Genomic DNA, 18,102 nt, shown 5'->3' with positions numbered 1-18,102 from the left:
ATGTTATGCAGTGTGTACAAACAGTTCCTCATATTATGCTGTCCTACGTTCATACTTTCTTTATATTTTACAAATATATAATTATGATCAAATTTTAAGCAAATATTTGTAGGTTTCTTAATTTATTTTGTGTCACTTTTAGGACAGTTTTAAAATATCAGGCAATACAGGGTTTTTTGTGGGTTTTTTTTTTTTATTCTTATGTCTTCCTGATTTTCATATCAGGTTTCTGGTTTATGCCTTAGAGCAATTATATTTAATAGCCACACACTTAGTAATCATCCTCTTGTACTTTCTGTTTCAGGCAGAAAATGTAACTGTGACAAAGGATTTTAGAAGAGTGGAAAATGCTTATCACATGGAAGCAGAAGTATGTACTTAGCAAATAACTGGAAACAGCATGATTTTGTGGAGACAACTTGTCATTTAGTTTTATTTTTGCAAAAAAATATACCAGAGACATGCTTCTCGTAGTTTTGATAAAAGATTATTTTTCTCAAAATAATTTTTGATGTTGTATAGATGATCTTTTAAATATATTTAATGAGATTTAAGAGAAGTTATTTAAAATGCAATAAAAATAGCAACAGGGAAATAGCAGTTAAATACCACCTGAATAAACTTTTAGTAAAATTATTGCCTGGTGAGCAGGAAATACTACAGGAAAGAAATTTCTCTTAGATAAAGAGAAAATGAATAGGGAGGGGAAGAATAGAAATTCAGTGGATTAGATAAAGGGGAATGAAGGAAAAGGGAGGGTCTAGGAATAAGAAAGACAAGGGAATGAATCTAACATGAATTTCCTATGTATATATATGAATACATCACAGTGAATCCCCACATCAGGTACATCTACAAGACTGGGATCTAATTAGAATAAGACATACTTCATGTTTGTATAAATATCTTAAAATATACTCTACTGTCGTGTATAACTAAAAAGAACAAGTAAAATTTAAAAAGAGTAAATGAAAAAAGTCATAAAGGATTGAAACACATTTTAACATTCTTTTATTCCACAATGCAACTTAACTGTGTTTTAATAAGTATTATTTGGAAATAAAAACTGCTTTTCCTTTACACAAATTAAAAAAAAGGGGGGGGCTAGGGATATAGCTCAGTGGTTGAGCACTTGCCTGTGAGGCTCTGGGTTCAGTGTCCAGCACCACACACACACACACACACACACACACAAAGAGGGAAACATTTAAGTATACTTAATTGATGATAACATTATTTAGAGCCTACAACTGTCTCAGCTTTTTACTTTCCTTTAAAGTGTGATGATTAGGATATTTTTTATGGAATCAGAATATGTTTCTGAAACCACATGTTTGGGGTATGTGCTTAATGCATGTTGCCTCCTTGTCACAGGAGAAAAAGAACAGTGAGGTTAGAATGGAATCTTGTTTACCCAGTCAGAGAATCTTTGTTTTTAGAAGTAGAAAGTACCTCAAGGTATCACCTAGTCCTATCTTCAGGCAGAGATAGATTATTTTTTCTCTAATTTTTCTATTAGGTTTAGATCACTTAGATCTAGACTTCTTAAAGGGCATATAATAAGAATTAGAGTGAAAAACTGGAATCCTGTCTTTTTATCTCTTGAGATAGTAAACAATATTCTGTTTGTTATCTCCTGTTAACAGTTTTGTGATTTCACCATTTTAATGTAACTATTTCAAGGAAATTTAAAATTACTTATTATGATTTTAGTGATCCATTTAGCAAAAGTATACTCGTGGGGACTAAAAAAAAAATCTTTCAAAACAAAATGAAGAACAGTCTAAATTACAGAGGTTGAAAGTTCGAGTATGCTATAGCATTTCAATAGTAGATACTACCTGTTAGAGCTTCAGATTGTAACACAGAGGAGCAAATTATCTTAGTTAAAGAGGTTTATTGTGAGGGTATATCAAGGAGAAAAGAGGAGGGAAAAAAAATAGTCCCATATTTCATGAAAAACTGGCATATTTTCCAGACCACAGAGTTTTGTAGAGATTGAACTTTCAGGTACAAAGAGTACATTAGAACTGCTTGTTTTAAGAAATAACTAAATGATGACTTAACTAAACTCTCCTCCTTTTCCTTCTGCTTTAACTTGCCTTTTTAATGTATTATATTCAATTTTCTTAAGAGAATATCTGATTACATTTTGTATAGAGCTCTCTGGAAATCAGAACTCACATTATATTATACAATCCAATACATGATTGTCCTTAGATTAGCACCAGTAGTAGATATTATCTAAAATATCCAAATTTACAGGAGCAGAAAATAGAGTGTGAAGGGGGTGTGTGTGGAATAGGAGATCTTGTTCAACAGGCATAAAGTTACAGTTATATAGGATGAATAAGTTCTAGATATCTACTCTACAACATAGTAGCTATAATTAGTTTGGTATTATGCACTTACGAATTTAAGAGGGTAGATTTCATGTTTTAATGTTCTTACCACAGAAAGAAAAACAAAACAGCAAATACCACAAGAAAACACTGCAAAGTGATAAATAGGTTTATGGTCTTCATTATGTTGCTTGTGGTAATGGTAACACAGGTTACTTTAAAATTCGACAAATTGTATATGTAAAATGTGTGCGGTTTTTTGGTTTGTCCATTATACTTTAATAAAGCTGTAAATAAATTTTAAAAAGATTAATGGACATTACTTTTCCACATAATATCTGAAATTTTCATTCTGAAAGGCATTTTAAAGATGTTTTAGCTAACCTCCCACCACTTGGCTGTTCCCCTTTGGTTTAAGAATAAACATGTTGAAGGTTAGAAAGTTTCTAAATGACTTCATTAAATGTAGATGAGTGAATATGTGTGGGAAGTGGGAGTTGGATTAAAAACCGGGCTTTGAGATTCCTATATTGGTACACTTGTCACTTCTTTTGTTCTTTCTTATAATAATCTCAGTGTCAAGAGAGATTTTAAAGCCTGAAATATTAGAGGCATTCACTAATGTATATCAAAAGAAAAAGTAGTGTAGCACTCATAAGAATTTCCCCCTCCCTGTTCCCACTTATTTTTCCTGAATGCCTCCCATTATAACTGGGACTTAGAGAGGCTGCCTTTGCTAAAAGCAGTGACTCTTTACCTAGATCTGCAGTTGCTGTCATGGGTAACTGAAAGCAAGAGAAAGCTTAGCATCTCTGCCTTTATTTTATATTTGTTTCCTTTATTACCTTAAACTTTGGATTGTGTTCCTGCTTAGTTCTGCACATTGGTATATTAATCTTCTAAGGAGTGTTTATCGAAAAACTTCACATCATGTACAACCATAAGAATAGAATCCTAATTAGAATAAGTTATACTCCATGTATGTATAATATGTCAAAAATACTCTACTGTTATATATATCTAAAAAGAACAAATAAATAAAACCCTCTAGTAATACAAGGTTTATTAGCCCTAAATTTACCATACTTATCTGTTTGTCTTGAAGACAGAGACAACATTTACAGCATCTCTTATTTCAGACCTCTGGGGTGGCACCTATAAGTCTTCAAGCTTGTCCTAAACATTCCTGGAAATTATTCCATGTTTTAGTTCGCTTTTTCACCACTGTGATCAAAAAACATGACAAACAATTTTAGAGGAAATGTTTATTAGGCATTCACCATTTCAGAGGTCTCAGTCCATAGATATAGCAGACTGCATTGCTCTGGGCCTGAGGTGAGGCAAAAGATCCTGGCAGAGAGTGTAGTGGAGCAAGGCAGCTCAGGACACCAAGAAGATACTCTGCTCAACAAAGACAAAATATAAGCCTCAAAGGCACACCCCCAGGGACCTATCTCCTCCAGCCACACCCTATCTGCCTACAGTTACCACCTAGTTAATCCATTCAAGTGAATTAACCTACTGATTAGATTAAGGTTTTCATAACCCAATCATTTTACCTCTGAACGTTCTTTTATTATCTTACACATGAGCTTTTGGGGGACACCTCATAGCTAAACCATAACATCCCATGATGAGACTGCCCCCTGCCCCCAGCAGGAACTGTCATCCATCTCATGAGAACTGAAGTGTGCCCTCTTTACCCCTTTCTAGGATTACAGGTCTGGTGGATAAATTTCCTGAGCAACAAGAGGAAATTGCCCTCTCAAGTGGTAGACATCTCTGGCACTATCTAATAGAAACAGAACTCAGAGAATGAACAACTAAACCACAGTTTAATCAAATCTGCTTAATTATGCAGATCTCTTGTCCCCTACCTCATTCCATCCTCTGTTTAAACCTATACTCATGTGTGCTCTGAAGACTGAGAAGCTGGATCTCACTTTGCCTTCCCAGCATGGCCTTATTGATTAAAGTATCCTTTCCTGCTTTTCATGTACCTTTTCTCTTTGGTGTTTGGGACAAGTGGCCAAACATGGTCTTTTGGGGACCACTGGAGTCAGGACCCTAGCCTAGGACTCCAGTAACACCATATGTTGAGCATTTTCCATCCATATCTCTTCCAATCTTTGTTTTAACTATTCATTTTTCTTTTGAAATATTTTATACGTAAGACCCATTGCATTTCAGACATCTAATAAACAACATTTTCTAACCTTATACCAAAATTGACTTACTGTACCTATCTACTGTTAGAGTATCTCTTCCAGAAGGAAAAAAAATAGCTAATTATTTTCTTGAAGTATATAGCTGAAGCTCACTATCATATTGATGCTACATTTGTCTTCTCTAGGAGTAAAGATCCTCGCTTTCTTTGGTCATTTCTTATATGAAAAACTCTTTCCTGAGTTAGTCAATTTCATCCTAAAGGATCTACATCTATAGTGTCCTGCTGTGATTTGACTATTCATGTTAGAGGAAGATGATTATTATCCTCACTCTAGAATATTTTTTCCTAGTAACACACTGAATTAGCTTTTGGGCATTTGCATCACTTTGTTCTATTTAGCTTATAGCCTTGGTCAGTAATTAACAGTCTTTCTCACATGCTGCTTTTTGAATCATATTTCTCCCAATAAATCATATTTCTTCCATCTTATTTTTTTATTTACTGATTCAAAATGAACTGGGATTTTATATTTGCCTCTATAAAATTTTGCCCATAGATTCAATCTATATTCTTAGCCTGCAAAATAGCAGAGAAATAAAGTTTATAATAAAGAGAAAAATAAAGTCAAACCACTGCAGAACTGATACAGATGTTAAAATTAATTGGCAACGTCATTGAAAGATATTAGAGGGCTGGGGTTGTGGCTCAGTGGTAGAGCACTTGCTGGCATGTATGAGGTACTGGGTTTGATTCTCTGCACCACATATAAATAAATAAATAAAAAGGTTCATCAACAATTAAAAAGAATATTTTTAAAAAGTTATTAGAACTGTTTTATATACACTCAAAAATTAAGTAAGGGAGAGGAGAGAGGTAAAAGTCTTAAACTTCCAGAGATGAAAACTATAGTGTGAAAAAAAGAAATATAGGACTAATATCAAAGTTGACATTACACAGCCAAGCTTAGTGAATTTGAAGACACTGCAATAAGAACATCTAGAACAAAACATAGTAAGAAAAGACAAAAAAGAATCAATGGATTGAGGGACAACTTGCAAGTGACCTAATATACATTTAATTTTAAGTCCCAGTGGAGGAGAGAATGGAGAACAAGGATACATCTGGAGAAATAAGAACCAAAAACTTTCCAAACCTAAGGGGAATTGTAAAACCACAGATTCAAAAAGTATAATCAACCCTAACCACAACAAATACAAAAATATACAAGTGCACATTATAATCATATTGCTTAAAACCAGTGAGTAATAAAACAGCCAGAGGGAAAAATATTCATTATATACCAAGTAACAAAGGCAACAGATTTCTCCTTGAAAACAATGAAAGGGAAGAAGCAGTAGAATTAACATATTTAACAAACTAAGAGGGAAAATCAACTATAAACCTAGAATTCTATATCCAGCAAAAATACTTTTCAAAAACTAAGACCAATTAAAGAGTGTTTAAGTAAGCTGAAATAATTCATTACCTATATACGTGCACTGTGAGAAATGTTAAATGATATCATTTAGACAGAAGAAAAGAGACCAGAAGGAAACAGGAATCTACATAAAGGACTGAAGAGTACTGAAAATGTTAACTATATGGTTAATATATGATATTTTTATTACATAAATCTTTAAAAAATATAAGTATTGTGAAGTTCTTATATATAAAAATGGTACATTTCTTGGAAGAGTTTGATAAGTTAAACATGTATCCTGTAAACCCTAAAACAAACATTAAAATAGCAAAAAGGACTATCATTAATAAGCCAATGAAGGATATAAAATAGAATAATAAAAATATACTCAGTCCAGGAGTTGGAGAATATAATGCTAAGTGAAGTTAGCCAATCCCAAAAAACCAAAGGTCAAAGTTTTCTTTTATATGAAAATGCTGACTCAGTGGCATTGGTGGGGAGCATGGGAGGAATGGAGGAACTTTAGAAAGGGCAAACCAGAGGGAGGGTAATGGAGTGGGCAAAGGGGTAGGAACAATGGTGGAATGAGTTAGACTTCATTACCCTAAGTACATGTATGAAGACATGAGTGGTGTGAAAATACTTTGTGTACAATCAGTGACTTGAAAAATTGATTTCTATATTTGTAATATGAAATGAATTGCATTCTGCCATCATGTATAACAAATTAGAATTTAATAAAAAATATACTCAATTCAAAAGAAAACAAATTGAGAAAAAGAGGAACAGAGACAAATCAAAAATAAATAGTAAGATCAGAGGTTTAAATTTAACCATATCAACAATCATATTAAATGTAAATGGCCCAAATACCTTCATTCAAAGGCAAGTGTTTCAGATTATATAAAAAAGTGAACTCTCTCTATATGCTGTCTGAGAGAAGCATACTTTAAATGTGAAGGCACATTGGTTAAAAGATGAGGAAAGACAGACCATGCTACCACGAATCAAAAGAAAGGTAGAGTGACTAAATGATATTAGACAAAGTAGATTTCAAAGGAGAGAATATTACCACAAATAAAGAAAATAATTTCATAATACTAAAAAAGAGTTAATCAAGAGGACATGCAATCCTAAATACTTAGATCAAAGCTTCAAAATACTTGAGACAAAAATGATAGAACTGCAAGGAGAAGTAAATGGAGAAACCATGTTTATGACTTAAAAGACTCAATATTATTAAGATATCAGTTCTCCCAAAAGTGATTTATATATAGATTCATTACAATTCTAATCAAAATTCCAGCTAGCAGCCAGGCACCTTGGTGCTTGCCTATAATCCCAGTGACTCAGGAGATTGAGGCAGGAGGATTGCAAGTTTTAGGCCAGCCTCAGCAACTTAGTGAAGTCCTAAGCAACTTAGTGAGACCCTCTCTCAAATAAAAAGGACTGGGAATGTGGTTCAGAGGTAAACTGTCTTTGGGTTCAACTACCAGTGTAAAAAAAAAAAAAAAATCCCAGCTAGGCTTTTTTTTTCCGATAGAAATTGACAAACTGACTATAAAATACATGTAGAAATTCAAAGGATCTAGAACACTTTGACAAAGCAGCATCTTTATTTATAATAGCCAAAAATTGGACACAACTAAAGAGTTTTCAAAAAAACTATGTTTATATTCATATAACAGAATATAAAATTAACCAACTATTGACCATCTACAACTAAAAAAAATTATAAAAAATTAATCCACTATTATGCCAGAATAGGGATGAATCACAGATGCATTGTGCCAAGTGGAAGAAGTGAGTCTCAAAAAGATGCATATTGTATGCTTTCATTTATATGACATTCAGAAAAAGTTCAATGTATAACAAGAGAACAACAGACCAATGGTTGCCGGGGGTAGGGGTTGATTTAATAAAGGGGGTTCTTTGAGGGAATTTAGGGAAACAAGTCTATTATTATAGTTGCAGAGCTCTGCATATTTATCAAAAGTCATAGAACTTTACACTAAAATATTTATAGTGTATTTAAAATAAATAAATACATAAATGGTGCCATGATGTGATCATTTTTGAAGTTAGGTAATTGATGTCTGGGAATTCTTCAAATTCTTAAATCTACTATTATATATATTTGAAATTATAAAGCTAAAAAAATAAACTATGATATTAAAAGATGTCCACATAGATCATAGTATGATTAATAGAGTAGTAGTAGTAAAGACAAAGAATTATGAGATGACCTCAACTTATACAATGCAGAACATAGTCAAATAGATTAGCTTCTGCAAATAGATGTGAAAATGACTAGTGGCAGCAGTGAAGTATGATGTAATTGCTGCTTATCAGTATCTAATGGCATAGATTAGATTAAAGAAAAAGAAAAAGTTATCAGGATTAGAAATTAGCCAAAAAATAAAACTGAAGGGGAAATCCTCCAATTTCATAGAAATTCAAATTGAATAAATGAATTTTAAATATTCAGGTCAATATAGATAAATTTCAAAATTCATAAGCAAGAGTCTTTTAATAGCAAAATAATTTAAGTATCAAATAGTCTTTCTTTTTTATTATATAATATAAAAGAACCTTATAATCTAGGTTTACTTTTTTTACTCATATTTAAAAAAATAAATTTGAAACAGTACATTAGACATGAAAATAATACCAAGTGTCATTTCATTTACAGGTTTGCCTTACATTTACTGAATTTGGAAAGATGCAAAATATTTGTAATTTCCTCGTTGAAAAGCTAGATAGCTCTGTTGTCATCAGTCCACCCCAATTCTATCATACTCCAGGCTCTGTTGAGAATCTTCGGTAAGTTTAAGCACATTTTTATTATTATTAACTAAATTATTAATTGCTTAAACAAAACTATTCAGTGAATGCCATATTAATAATCTCTGCATTTAATTCCTCAGACGGCAAGCCTGTCTTGTTGCTGTTGAGAATGCATGGCGCAAAGCTCAAGAAGTCTGTAACCTTGTTGGCCAAACCCTAGGAAAACCTTTACTAATCAAAGAAGAAGAAACAAAAGAATGGGATGGCCAACCAGATAATCATCAGTCATCCTCAAGTTCATTAACTGTACAACAAAAAATCAAAAGTGCAACAATACATGCTGCTTCAAAAGTACTTATAACTTTTGAGGTAAGAGGGAAAGAGAAGAAAAAAAAACATCTCTAAAGTTCCAAACAAAATATGTTGTATTTGTATTTTTTTATCTATTTTTGTACTTTTTATAAAGTTTCCTTTTGTCCTGAGTACGTATGTTGGATAATAGATAAACTGTTTCTTTATACGATTTGTAAGTCCTTGAATATAGTTCCACAGAATGTTCACCTTTTGTTTTCAAGAACTAACTGAGAAATGTTCTTGGGAAATAAATGTAATATATGCACACTTCTGTATACCAACAATTCATACAAGTGCATGTACGATATTTACAATATAGGAAAATACTGACACTTTTATTTCATCCATGTTCTTATATGACACCACATTTTATATAAAAACTAGGTTTCCACAACTTAAAATTTTTACATATAAAAGGAAATCTTACCATCCCATCAGACCTAATAATTTTCTAAATTCATGAGTTTGATTATTTACAAACTAGTAATTTAGCCTGTTACAGTTTCTTAGATGCTGACAGAATACATGAGACTCCAGGAACAGAAACAAAGGAGCATGAACATCAGCATATTGTCATTGGCTCCCGTTGTCCCATGTTACATAGAGAAGCACAATATGGCCATAAACATAACTACACACTCAGCAGATTTCTTATAGCTGAGGACTACGGAGCTTGAAAAATTCACTGCTTTTTATTATGAACAAAAGCAAACCTCTTTGTCCTAGAAGGCATTGCCTCTTCCTTCACAGATGCTCACTGCAAACTCAGTCCTTAGAAATAGCTCAGGTAAAGAGTAGTCACACCTAGCAAGAAATGTAGGGAAGAGGAAATTCATAGAAGACTGTCTTTCTCAACATATCTGGTAATTTTCTTACTAGATCCAGACCATTTTATGAAGACGCAGACCAACAACTTCACAACATTAACAAAAAGAATGATAATACTTTTGATAAAAGGATAATAAGGTATACTAGGGAAATATTGATGCCCAAAATTGACATAATGTATGAATTAGACTCTCTTCTACAGTGCTTGTTAGATGATACTAACACCTGTGTGATACAAGCTACATGTGTAATGCAAAATTTCCTAGTACATGTATTATAAAAGTAAAAAAAAAAACAGTTAAAAGTAATTTTAGTAATGTATTTTATTTAAGTCATTATATCCAGAGTATTATCATTTTGGTATATAATAAATATTTAAAAAATTATTAACAATATACTTATATTCTTTTTTTGTACTAAGTCTGTTAAAATCCAGTATATCTTATGTTACATCACATCTCAATTCATATGCTAAATTTTTATCATGAATACTTGATCTGTATTAAATCCCTATACTGAGCAGTTGGAAAAATTGATTCACGTATCCAAGTTGTTCCAAACATGTTTAAGTTATCCAGTAATTAGATCAAGTATCAATTTTGAAATTAAAATTTAAAAATTTTAAATGCACTTCCTTAGTTACATTGCCACATTTGAAGTACTTCAGAGCCATAAAAAGGTATTGCCTACCTATTTAAACAAAGCAGGATCATACACTGATATATAATGATCCTTAAGCTATTTAACAAGTACAAACCATTGCTATCGCATTATGTATTATTTATAAGTGATCATATCACAATTCTGTTACACCATATGCTTTCCATTCACCTAGGATTTAGAATTTTTCCATACATCTAGGACATAGAATTTTTCCTTTATATCAATATTTCTTTCCAACAACATATTCCAGGATGTAGTGTTCATCACTTCTTACTTTTCTTAAATAGCCCTGAAACAACTAAAATTTAATCATGTGGGCAGATTGTTCTTAGTCATGGGCTTCATAATATATTGGGTTCCATCACATTTGATAAAGAAGATTATCAATTGAGCATGAAATACCTAAGGCAAATTTTTTTTTAGTTAGCAAGCACTTGTTTAAATTAAAAGAATAAAGATTGTTGCTTCAAAAAAAATCTGTAGAATGTAATCTTGCACTTCAGTAGAGTGGCTATGGAAAGAAATCCTTCAGAAATTAGACTGGTTTTATCTATGGCATCCTGTACACCTTTCCAAAAATTCCAAATTACAATTGCTACTTTCTGAAAGACAAAGGATTTTTTTTTCTAAGAAACAGACCTACTATGTATCCTAAGCTTCTTTTTAAATTTTTGGTACATATTAATGATACAGAACAAGTAGGTATCATTTGTACATGCAAATAATATCATTTGATCAGTTTCATTACCCAATACCCCCTCTCCTCTCTCCTTCTTATCCTCTTCCTCTACACCAATTGTCTCCTTTCTACTTTTACGACATCCCTTTTTTCTGTTTTTCCCTTTCACTTCCACATATGAGAGAAAACATGATATTTGTCTTTCTGAACTTGGCTTATTTTGTTTAATGTCATCTAAACTCCTTTTTAAAAAGAAATGCTATTAAAATAAGGTATCTGAAATTTTATTCAATTACAACTAAAAAAATTAAAATTAGAAATGTTTATCAGTATTCTCATTTAACAGTCTATTTGAGTTCATTGTAAATAAATAAGACCTGGAAAAAAATTTTGTAACTCAAGATGCTATACCTCATATCCCATAATTATTGTTATATCTTCCTCTGGAATGTAATTAGCTAAGGAAATCCCACATCTGTCAGACTCTTTGAGAAGAACTGCATAGTGAGGAGCCTTATAATAGCCTACAAAAATAAAGCATGAATCATGAGGTCAAAACCAAGAATTAGTAAATGATTGTCCACATTATAAAATTTAATAGAAAGCAAATACTTTTATTATTCATTCCAGAAACAAATATAAATTAGTTTTAAAATAACATGAATATTTACTATTGTGCATACAGTATTTGCAGCCAAACAGCATCAACTCATAACCTAATGTGGCCTCTATTACTTCAAAATGTTCAGGTATCTTAATAGACTAGAAGTAACAGCGGCTGATCCAAATCCAGACACCACTTTCAAGGAGAGGAAATAGAAGTCTTTCAAGAAGGATTATTTGTATCATTTTTTATTAGCAAAATAAAACTTTTAAGCTTGCTTGTTAGGAGGATATTTTCATTTCAGCCACTCTTCTGGAGCTCTGGCTTCATCATCCCAATCAAAAATTATTTCTGGGCTGGGATTGTCGGCTCTGTGGCAGAGCGCTTGCCTAGTATGTGCGAGGCACTGGGTTCGATTCTCAGCACCACATATAAATAAAGGTTCATCAACAATTTAAAAAATTTTAAAAAGATGTAAATCATCATGGATTTTTTTTTTAGAAATTATTCTCGGCCATGTAACTTGTGGATGATCACCAATTTCACATCAAAATGAACAAATACTGGCTTTAGACTTTGTACATTGATTCTATTATAATAGAAGAAAAAAAAGACTAAGTAAACATTTTTATTGATTTTTAAAAAAATAAATGACAGCAGAATGCATTACAATTCTTATTACACATATACAGCACAACTTTTCATATCTCTGGTTGTATATAAAGTATGTTGACACCAATTTGTGTCTTCATACATGTACTTTGGGTAATGATGTCCATCACATTCCAGTATCCTTTCTAATCCCCACCCCCTCCCTTTCCCTCCCACCCCTCGGTCAATCTAGAATTCATCTATTCCTCCCATGCTCTCCCTCCCTACCCCACTATGAGTTAGCCTCCTTATATCACAGAAAACATTTGGCATTTGTTTTTTTGGGATTGGCTAATTTCACTTAGTCTTATCTTCTCCAACGCCATCCATTACCTGCAAATACCACAATTGATTTCATTCTCTTTTATTGCTGAGTAAAATTCCATTGTGTATATATGCCACATTTTTTTAATCCATTCATTCACTGAAGGGCATCTAGGTTGGCTCCACAGTTTAGCTATTGTAAATTTTGCTGCTATGAACATTGATGTGGCTATGTCCCTGTAGTATGCTGTTTTTAAGTCTTGGTGAGGTGAACAGAGAGCCTACATCCTGGGAGCAAATTTTTATCCCTCACACATCAGATAGAGAGCTATCTCTAGGGTATATAAAGAACTCAAAAAGCTAAGTACCAAAAAAAACAAATAACCCAATCAACAAATGGGGCAAGGACCTGAACAGATACTTCTCAGAAGAGAATATACAATCAATCAACAAATATATGAAAAAATGATCATCACTAGCAATTAGAGAGATGCAAATCAAAACCACTCTAAGATTTCATCTCACTCCAGTCAGAATGGCAGCTATTATGAAGACAAACAATAAGTGTTGGTGAGGATGTGTGGGAAAAGGTACACTCATACATTGCTGGTGGGACTGCAAATTGGTGCAGCCAATATGGAAAGCAGTATGGAGATTCCTTGGAAATTTGGGAATGGAACCACCATTTGACCCAGGTATCCCTCTCCTCGGTCTATACCCATAAGTAAACATATATTATTGGCTACATAGGTTTTTTAGATTTATTCGAGTTTCATGTACTCAGTATATTTGACAAGAGATAATATTAGAGAAACAAAAACCAAAAATAGTTTACACACTAAAAGCTGAAAAGCCCAGGTGGCAAGAGAAAATGCTCATTTAGAATGATCATGAAACAAGTTATTGATCCCTGAATTAAATCTTCCAAATGCCATGTTGCTTATCATCTGGTGTGGGGCATGAAGCATGTCCACCCTTAAAAATGAAAGTGTCTTTCAAAATAATGATTCTGTCACCTATCTTGCTCATTTTCCTTTGATAAACAATTTTGGACAAAGTCAAAAATAGGTAAATAGTTTCAGCACTTCATATATACATCAGTTTTATACTGATCACATTAATTACTTCCTAGTTATATTTCATCTGTTCCTCTATATGACTATGAACTCCTCAAAAGAAGGCCGTGTTGGAGACACTTATTTTCTCAGTTTCTGGCTAATAAGAGGGGAAGAAAAAACTGCTGTCAGATATTCTACTTTGTTCCCAAACAAAAGAGATCATTAATAGCACTATAGCTGACTGCCATTAACATGAAGTGGAGAAGGGAAACACAGGACATTGATTCCAGATGTATTCTTAAACCATATATGTTTTCACCAGAAAGCATGGTATTATTTCCCTAAAGCTTACCTTTATTAAGAAGGAATTTGTGGGTTAAGAGTAGAGATCAATAGTAGACGACTTACCTAGCAGGCATGAGGTCCTGGATCCATTACCTACCACCAAAAACAAAAACCTAAATTCATCTCAGGCTTATTGAAGTGGCTATATACATGTATCTTTGTCTTTTACCTCCTCTTGCCACCGAGGGTGAGTACCAGTTGTGCCATACTCTTTCACCAGCAGGCAGGTTACATAACAGTATGCCTAGAGAAAGTCGCTTTTGAAGTTCTGACTGTAGCCACTAGAAAACTGCATATAATAAATTCAGTTTACTTATAACTATTAATAAACAAATGCTTTAACTGAATTTGTTTCCATTGGCATTAATTTTGCTTCCAAAGCTTATTTTAGAAAATCATATTTGTATCTTATAGCAATAATGAATGTGTGGCACACAAAAAATTACATTTTTTCCTTCTATTGAATCAGTGATATTCTAATTTCATTTTAAAAGAATTAGTGTAATGATCCAAATAAATCAACTCTAGCACAAGTAAGTAAATAGCATCAAAAGAATTTTTTCCACTTATGTTAAATTAATCATGAAAAGTTCAAGGCATAACATTCTATATGGAACAGGATGTAATGTATGATTGATTCAATGCTGAATGTCAACTAAATAATAAATTCGTTTTAGTTTGTCAAATACCTCACTGCAAAGTAAATATTTCTTCTTCACCTTCATTGTACCATTCCTAAAATTATAAAGATTTGGTGATACTGATTCAAATGGTCTGCAACTAAATCAATTTGTATATGCAGCTGAAACCTTTAAAAAGCATTTATTTGTAAACCACAAAGGTCAGCATATATTTGAAAAATGTTTATATTGGCTTTATTCTGTAGGTGGGCTGAGAATTCAGTCTCCCAAAATAGTATTCCTCTTAAACATTGCATTTATTCAAAATATCCAATTACTTAATGCTTAATTTGAACAAGAAGAAATAGAGAATTGATGATCTCAATATTAAATCAAACATTTTAGAAATGCTTTACCTAAATGGTTAGACATTTCACTTACCACTATGCACTAATGCTTTGCCATACTGTTAGGTGAGAGTCCTGGAAACAACACTGCAACCCACACACAGCTGACTGAGAACACCTGCTGCAGCTCTGAGGAGAACTGGACAGATTCCCCCTCTCACCCCAGGAGAGCTGCCCTGCTGGCAAGAAGAGTGAAAAAACCACAGCAGGGTCCACCCTGCTTCTCTGTGTAAACTAGAATATTCAAAAAGTGGTAGACAGGCAGCAGCAGACAGAATAATATACTTCTTGAAAGATAGCATGGCCCGGGTAGATCCTGTAACATGACTTCTAGAAGTCTATATGGAGGTAGTACTTTTAATGCTGTTTTCAGTCTTAACACAATTCTTATCCATATTTTTGTACACCCTTTAATACTTAGGTTAATATCAAGACTAGAAAGACACCTGTATAATCTAAAGAATTTTTCAAAATCCTGGGCTTGAACCCAGGCCTTATGCAGGCTATGGAATGTAGTGTACCTGTACTGCTACACTTGCAAGCAACTGCATCTGTGAAGAAGTGGCAAAGGCCAAAATTTATCAAGTGCTTGAAATTAATAAAACACATGATAATTAGCAAAGTCTTGTTTAGAATATTTTTCATTAAGGAAAAAATAAAACAGGAAATTCTGACTACTCTCTCCCTTTTCTATCCTGGATCACATACAAAGTTGCTATTTCTCATCAATTCTCTTTTTGATATTTAGTCAAACAGCCCCAAAGCTTGCACATACATGTGAGACATAATTGAGGATGCTATACATAACTTAAGTCAAAATCTTTTCATTTTTTTCCACCAAGAAGATAAATTATTATGAATGTAGAAATTTTTATTACTGATTTGGGGAAAAAACTGGATTTTATGATTTTAAAACTTTATCCTGGGGCTGAGGTTGTGATTCAGTGGTAAAGTGCTTGCCTAGCACATGTGAGACCCTGGGTTTGATCCTCAGCACCACATAAAAATAAATAAATAAAATAAAGATATTGTGTCCAACTACAACTAAAAAATATTTTTAAAAAAACTTTATCCTTTGTCAAATCTCAATCATAGAAAGTAAGGTGTATCATGTTATCCACATGTTCTTTTTTTTTCTATACTTTGTCCAAAATATGTATTATTTTCCAGTCAAACCTAAAATAATATGGGACAAATATTGGAATAAATAAATATCAACTTACCTAATTATTTTCTAGTTTTTCTTATTGTTGGAAAAATCTGAATCAAATCAGCATGAAAATGTAAAAACTAAGTTTATTTTCAAGGTTTGAAATGGACTTTGTATAGTCATCTTGCATTTTTCCAACCCATTAAACCATCTGTTTCCTAGCTGCCTGTGGTCAGTAAGGTCCTATGCCAGTAATTATTTTTTAATCACTTTTCATTTCTAAGTGGTATTGATGCTATTAAATTGGATTACACTATTATCTGAAAAAAGTATATAAACATTTATATATGTACATAAATTTAGACACATAGATATATAAAGTTATCAAAAAAGAAAGGGATTACTCCTTTGACATGTCTCCATCATTACTAATACTTATAACTTAAACCAAGTGAATCTGATTGCTTTATTTATTTACTTATGCGTTTGTTTATTTATTTGTTTTGGTTAGGCTGGCCTGGTATTCCTCCGTTAAACAAATTTTAGCCTCTCAAGTAGCTGGGACTACAGACATGTGCCACTGCATCCAGCTGCCTCTTTATAACCAGAAAGTAATTATCCCTTTAAAGTTTTTATTTAGAAATTAAAGGGATTTTATAAGTATTAGGTAGACCTCTAGAAGCCTCATGAACTTCCTAAAAGACCTTTCCTAACTTCCTTTATTCTTTGTAAAAATATCTAAATACAAATATATTCTGGAAAGAGTATATGCAAATCAGGAATCAGATTAAGATTTGAATACAAAATCTGAAAGAATATTTATATCATATAAATCTCATGTCATTTATACAACCATGGGGAGTTTGTGTAAAGGTAAGAAAATAAACCTCTCCCATGAGACAAAAATATAAAATACATCAACTGACATACACTCCTTATCATGTCCTGTTAATTTTCAGTTTTCCTTGGAATATCATGATTTCAGAATATTTTATCATAAGAATAGAATTTTTTAATCTGTCCACATAACATTTTCCTGCATTTCTATTATAATTGCATTATTCTTTACAACCAATTTCTTTTTCCCATGAATGAGCCTTTTCTAATTTTGTACATGTTTAAAAAGAATATAAATTAGATTAAATTTATATTTGGGAATAAATTAGAACAACACTTTTTATAGGTTAATCAATCACCTCTAGAACACTTTGGAGTTTTCTTCCTATATCGCAAAATTGGTCTATTCTAATAGTTAAAAGACTTCTAAATCCTATAACAATATTCAGCATTAAAAGTGTGATTTGATAATATTTTAATATGGGTCTCAGGTGTCCTGTGAGTTCATCAATTTGCTAATGAAATCATGAATTCTCAGGGTAAAATTCTGACTTAGGGAGATTAAAAAATTGAACATACTCTACCTCAACACTAAAACACAATATCTAATGATAGTAACTCAGTGATTTCTTTCTCCCAAAGGTTAAGTAAAATATATATTAATAAAGATCTATAAGATTTTATGTACGCTGGAATAAACTGAAGGTTAAATAGTCTTTGCTGAATAACCTCATTCATTTTCCAACTATATGGAGATATTTCAGATGAAAGAAAGTATACAAGGAACAGACTGAGATCACTGTTTCAATGTTATTTTTAAGAAAAAGCCAAAAATAAATATTTTTCAAAAATTACATTTTATCTTCTAAGCTTACTAAGTAAAATTATTTTCTCCAAAGTTGTTTGTCCTCATTTGCTCACTA

General features: G+C 32.3%; 1 protein-coding gene across 3 annotated transcripts in view; it reads left to right on the top strand.

Annotated features, from left to right (window-relative positions):
- Irak1bp1 (interleukin 1 receptor associated kinase 1 binding protein 1) overlaps positions 1 to 16,422 on the top strand; it is a 29,490-nt gene extending 13,068 nt beyond the window's left edge. The window contains exons 2-5 of one of the 3 annotated variants that reach the window (XM_027928103.2): positions 305 to 370; positions 8,625 to 8,755; positions 8,860 to 9,088; positions 15,259 to 16,422. In XM_027928103.2, coding sequence (XP_027783904.1) covers positions 305 to 370; positions 8,625 to 8,755; positions 8,860 to 9,088; positions 15,259 to 15,300 — 468 coding nt within the window. In that variant the 3' untranslated portion in view covers positions 15,301 to 16,422. Of the gene's footprint in view, positions 1 to 304; positions 371 to 8,624; positions 8,756 to 8,859; positions 9,341 to 11,992; positions 12,311 to 15,258 lie in introns of those variants that run through there. The other 2 variants (XM_071613247.1, XM_027928104.1) reach the window with 2 other exon arrangements.
- Positions 16,423 to 18,102: the final 1,680 nt, after the last annotated feature.

The sequence above is a fragment of the Marmota flaviventris genome, chromosome 6, assembly GCF_047511675.1.
Source record: "Marmota flaviventris isolate mMarFla1 chromosome 6, mMarFla1.hap1, whole genome shotgun sequence".
NCBI lineage: Eukaryota > Metazoa > Chordata > Mammalia > Rodentia > Sciuridae > Marmota > Marmota flaviventris.
This window is presented reverse-complemented; position numbering and strand designations above follow the sequence as displayed.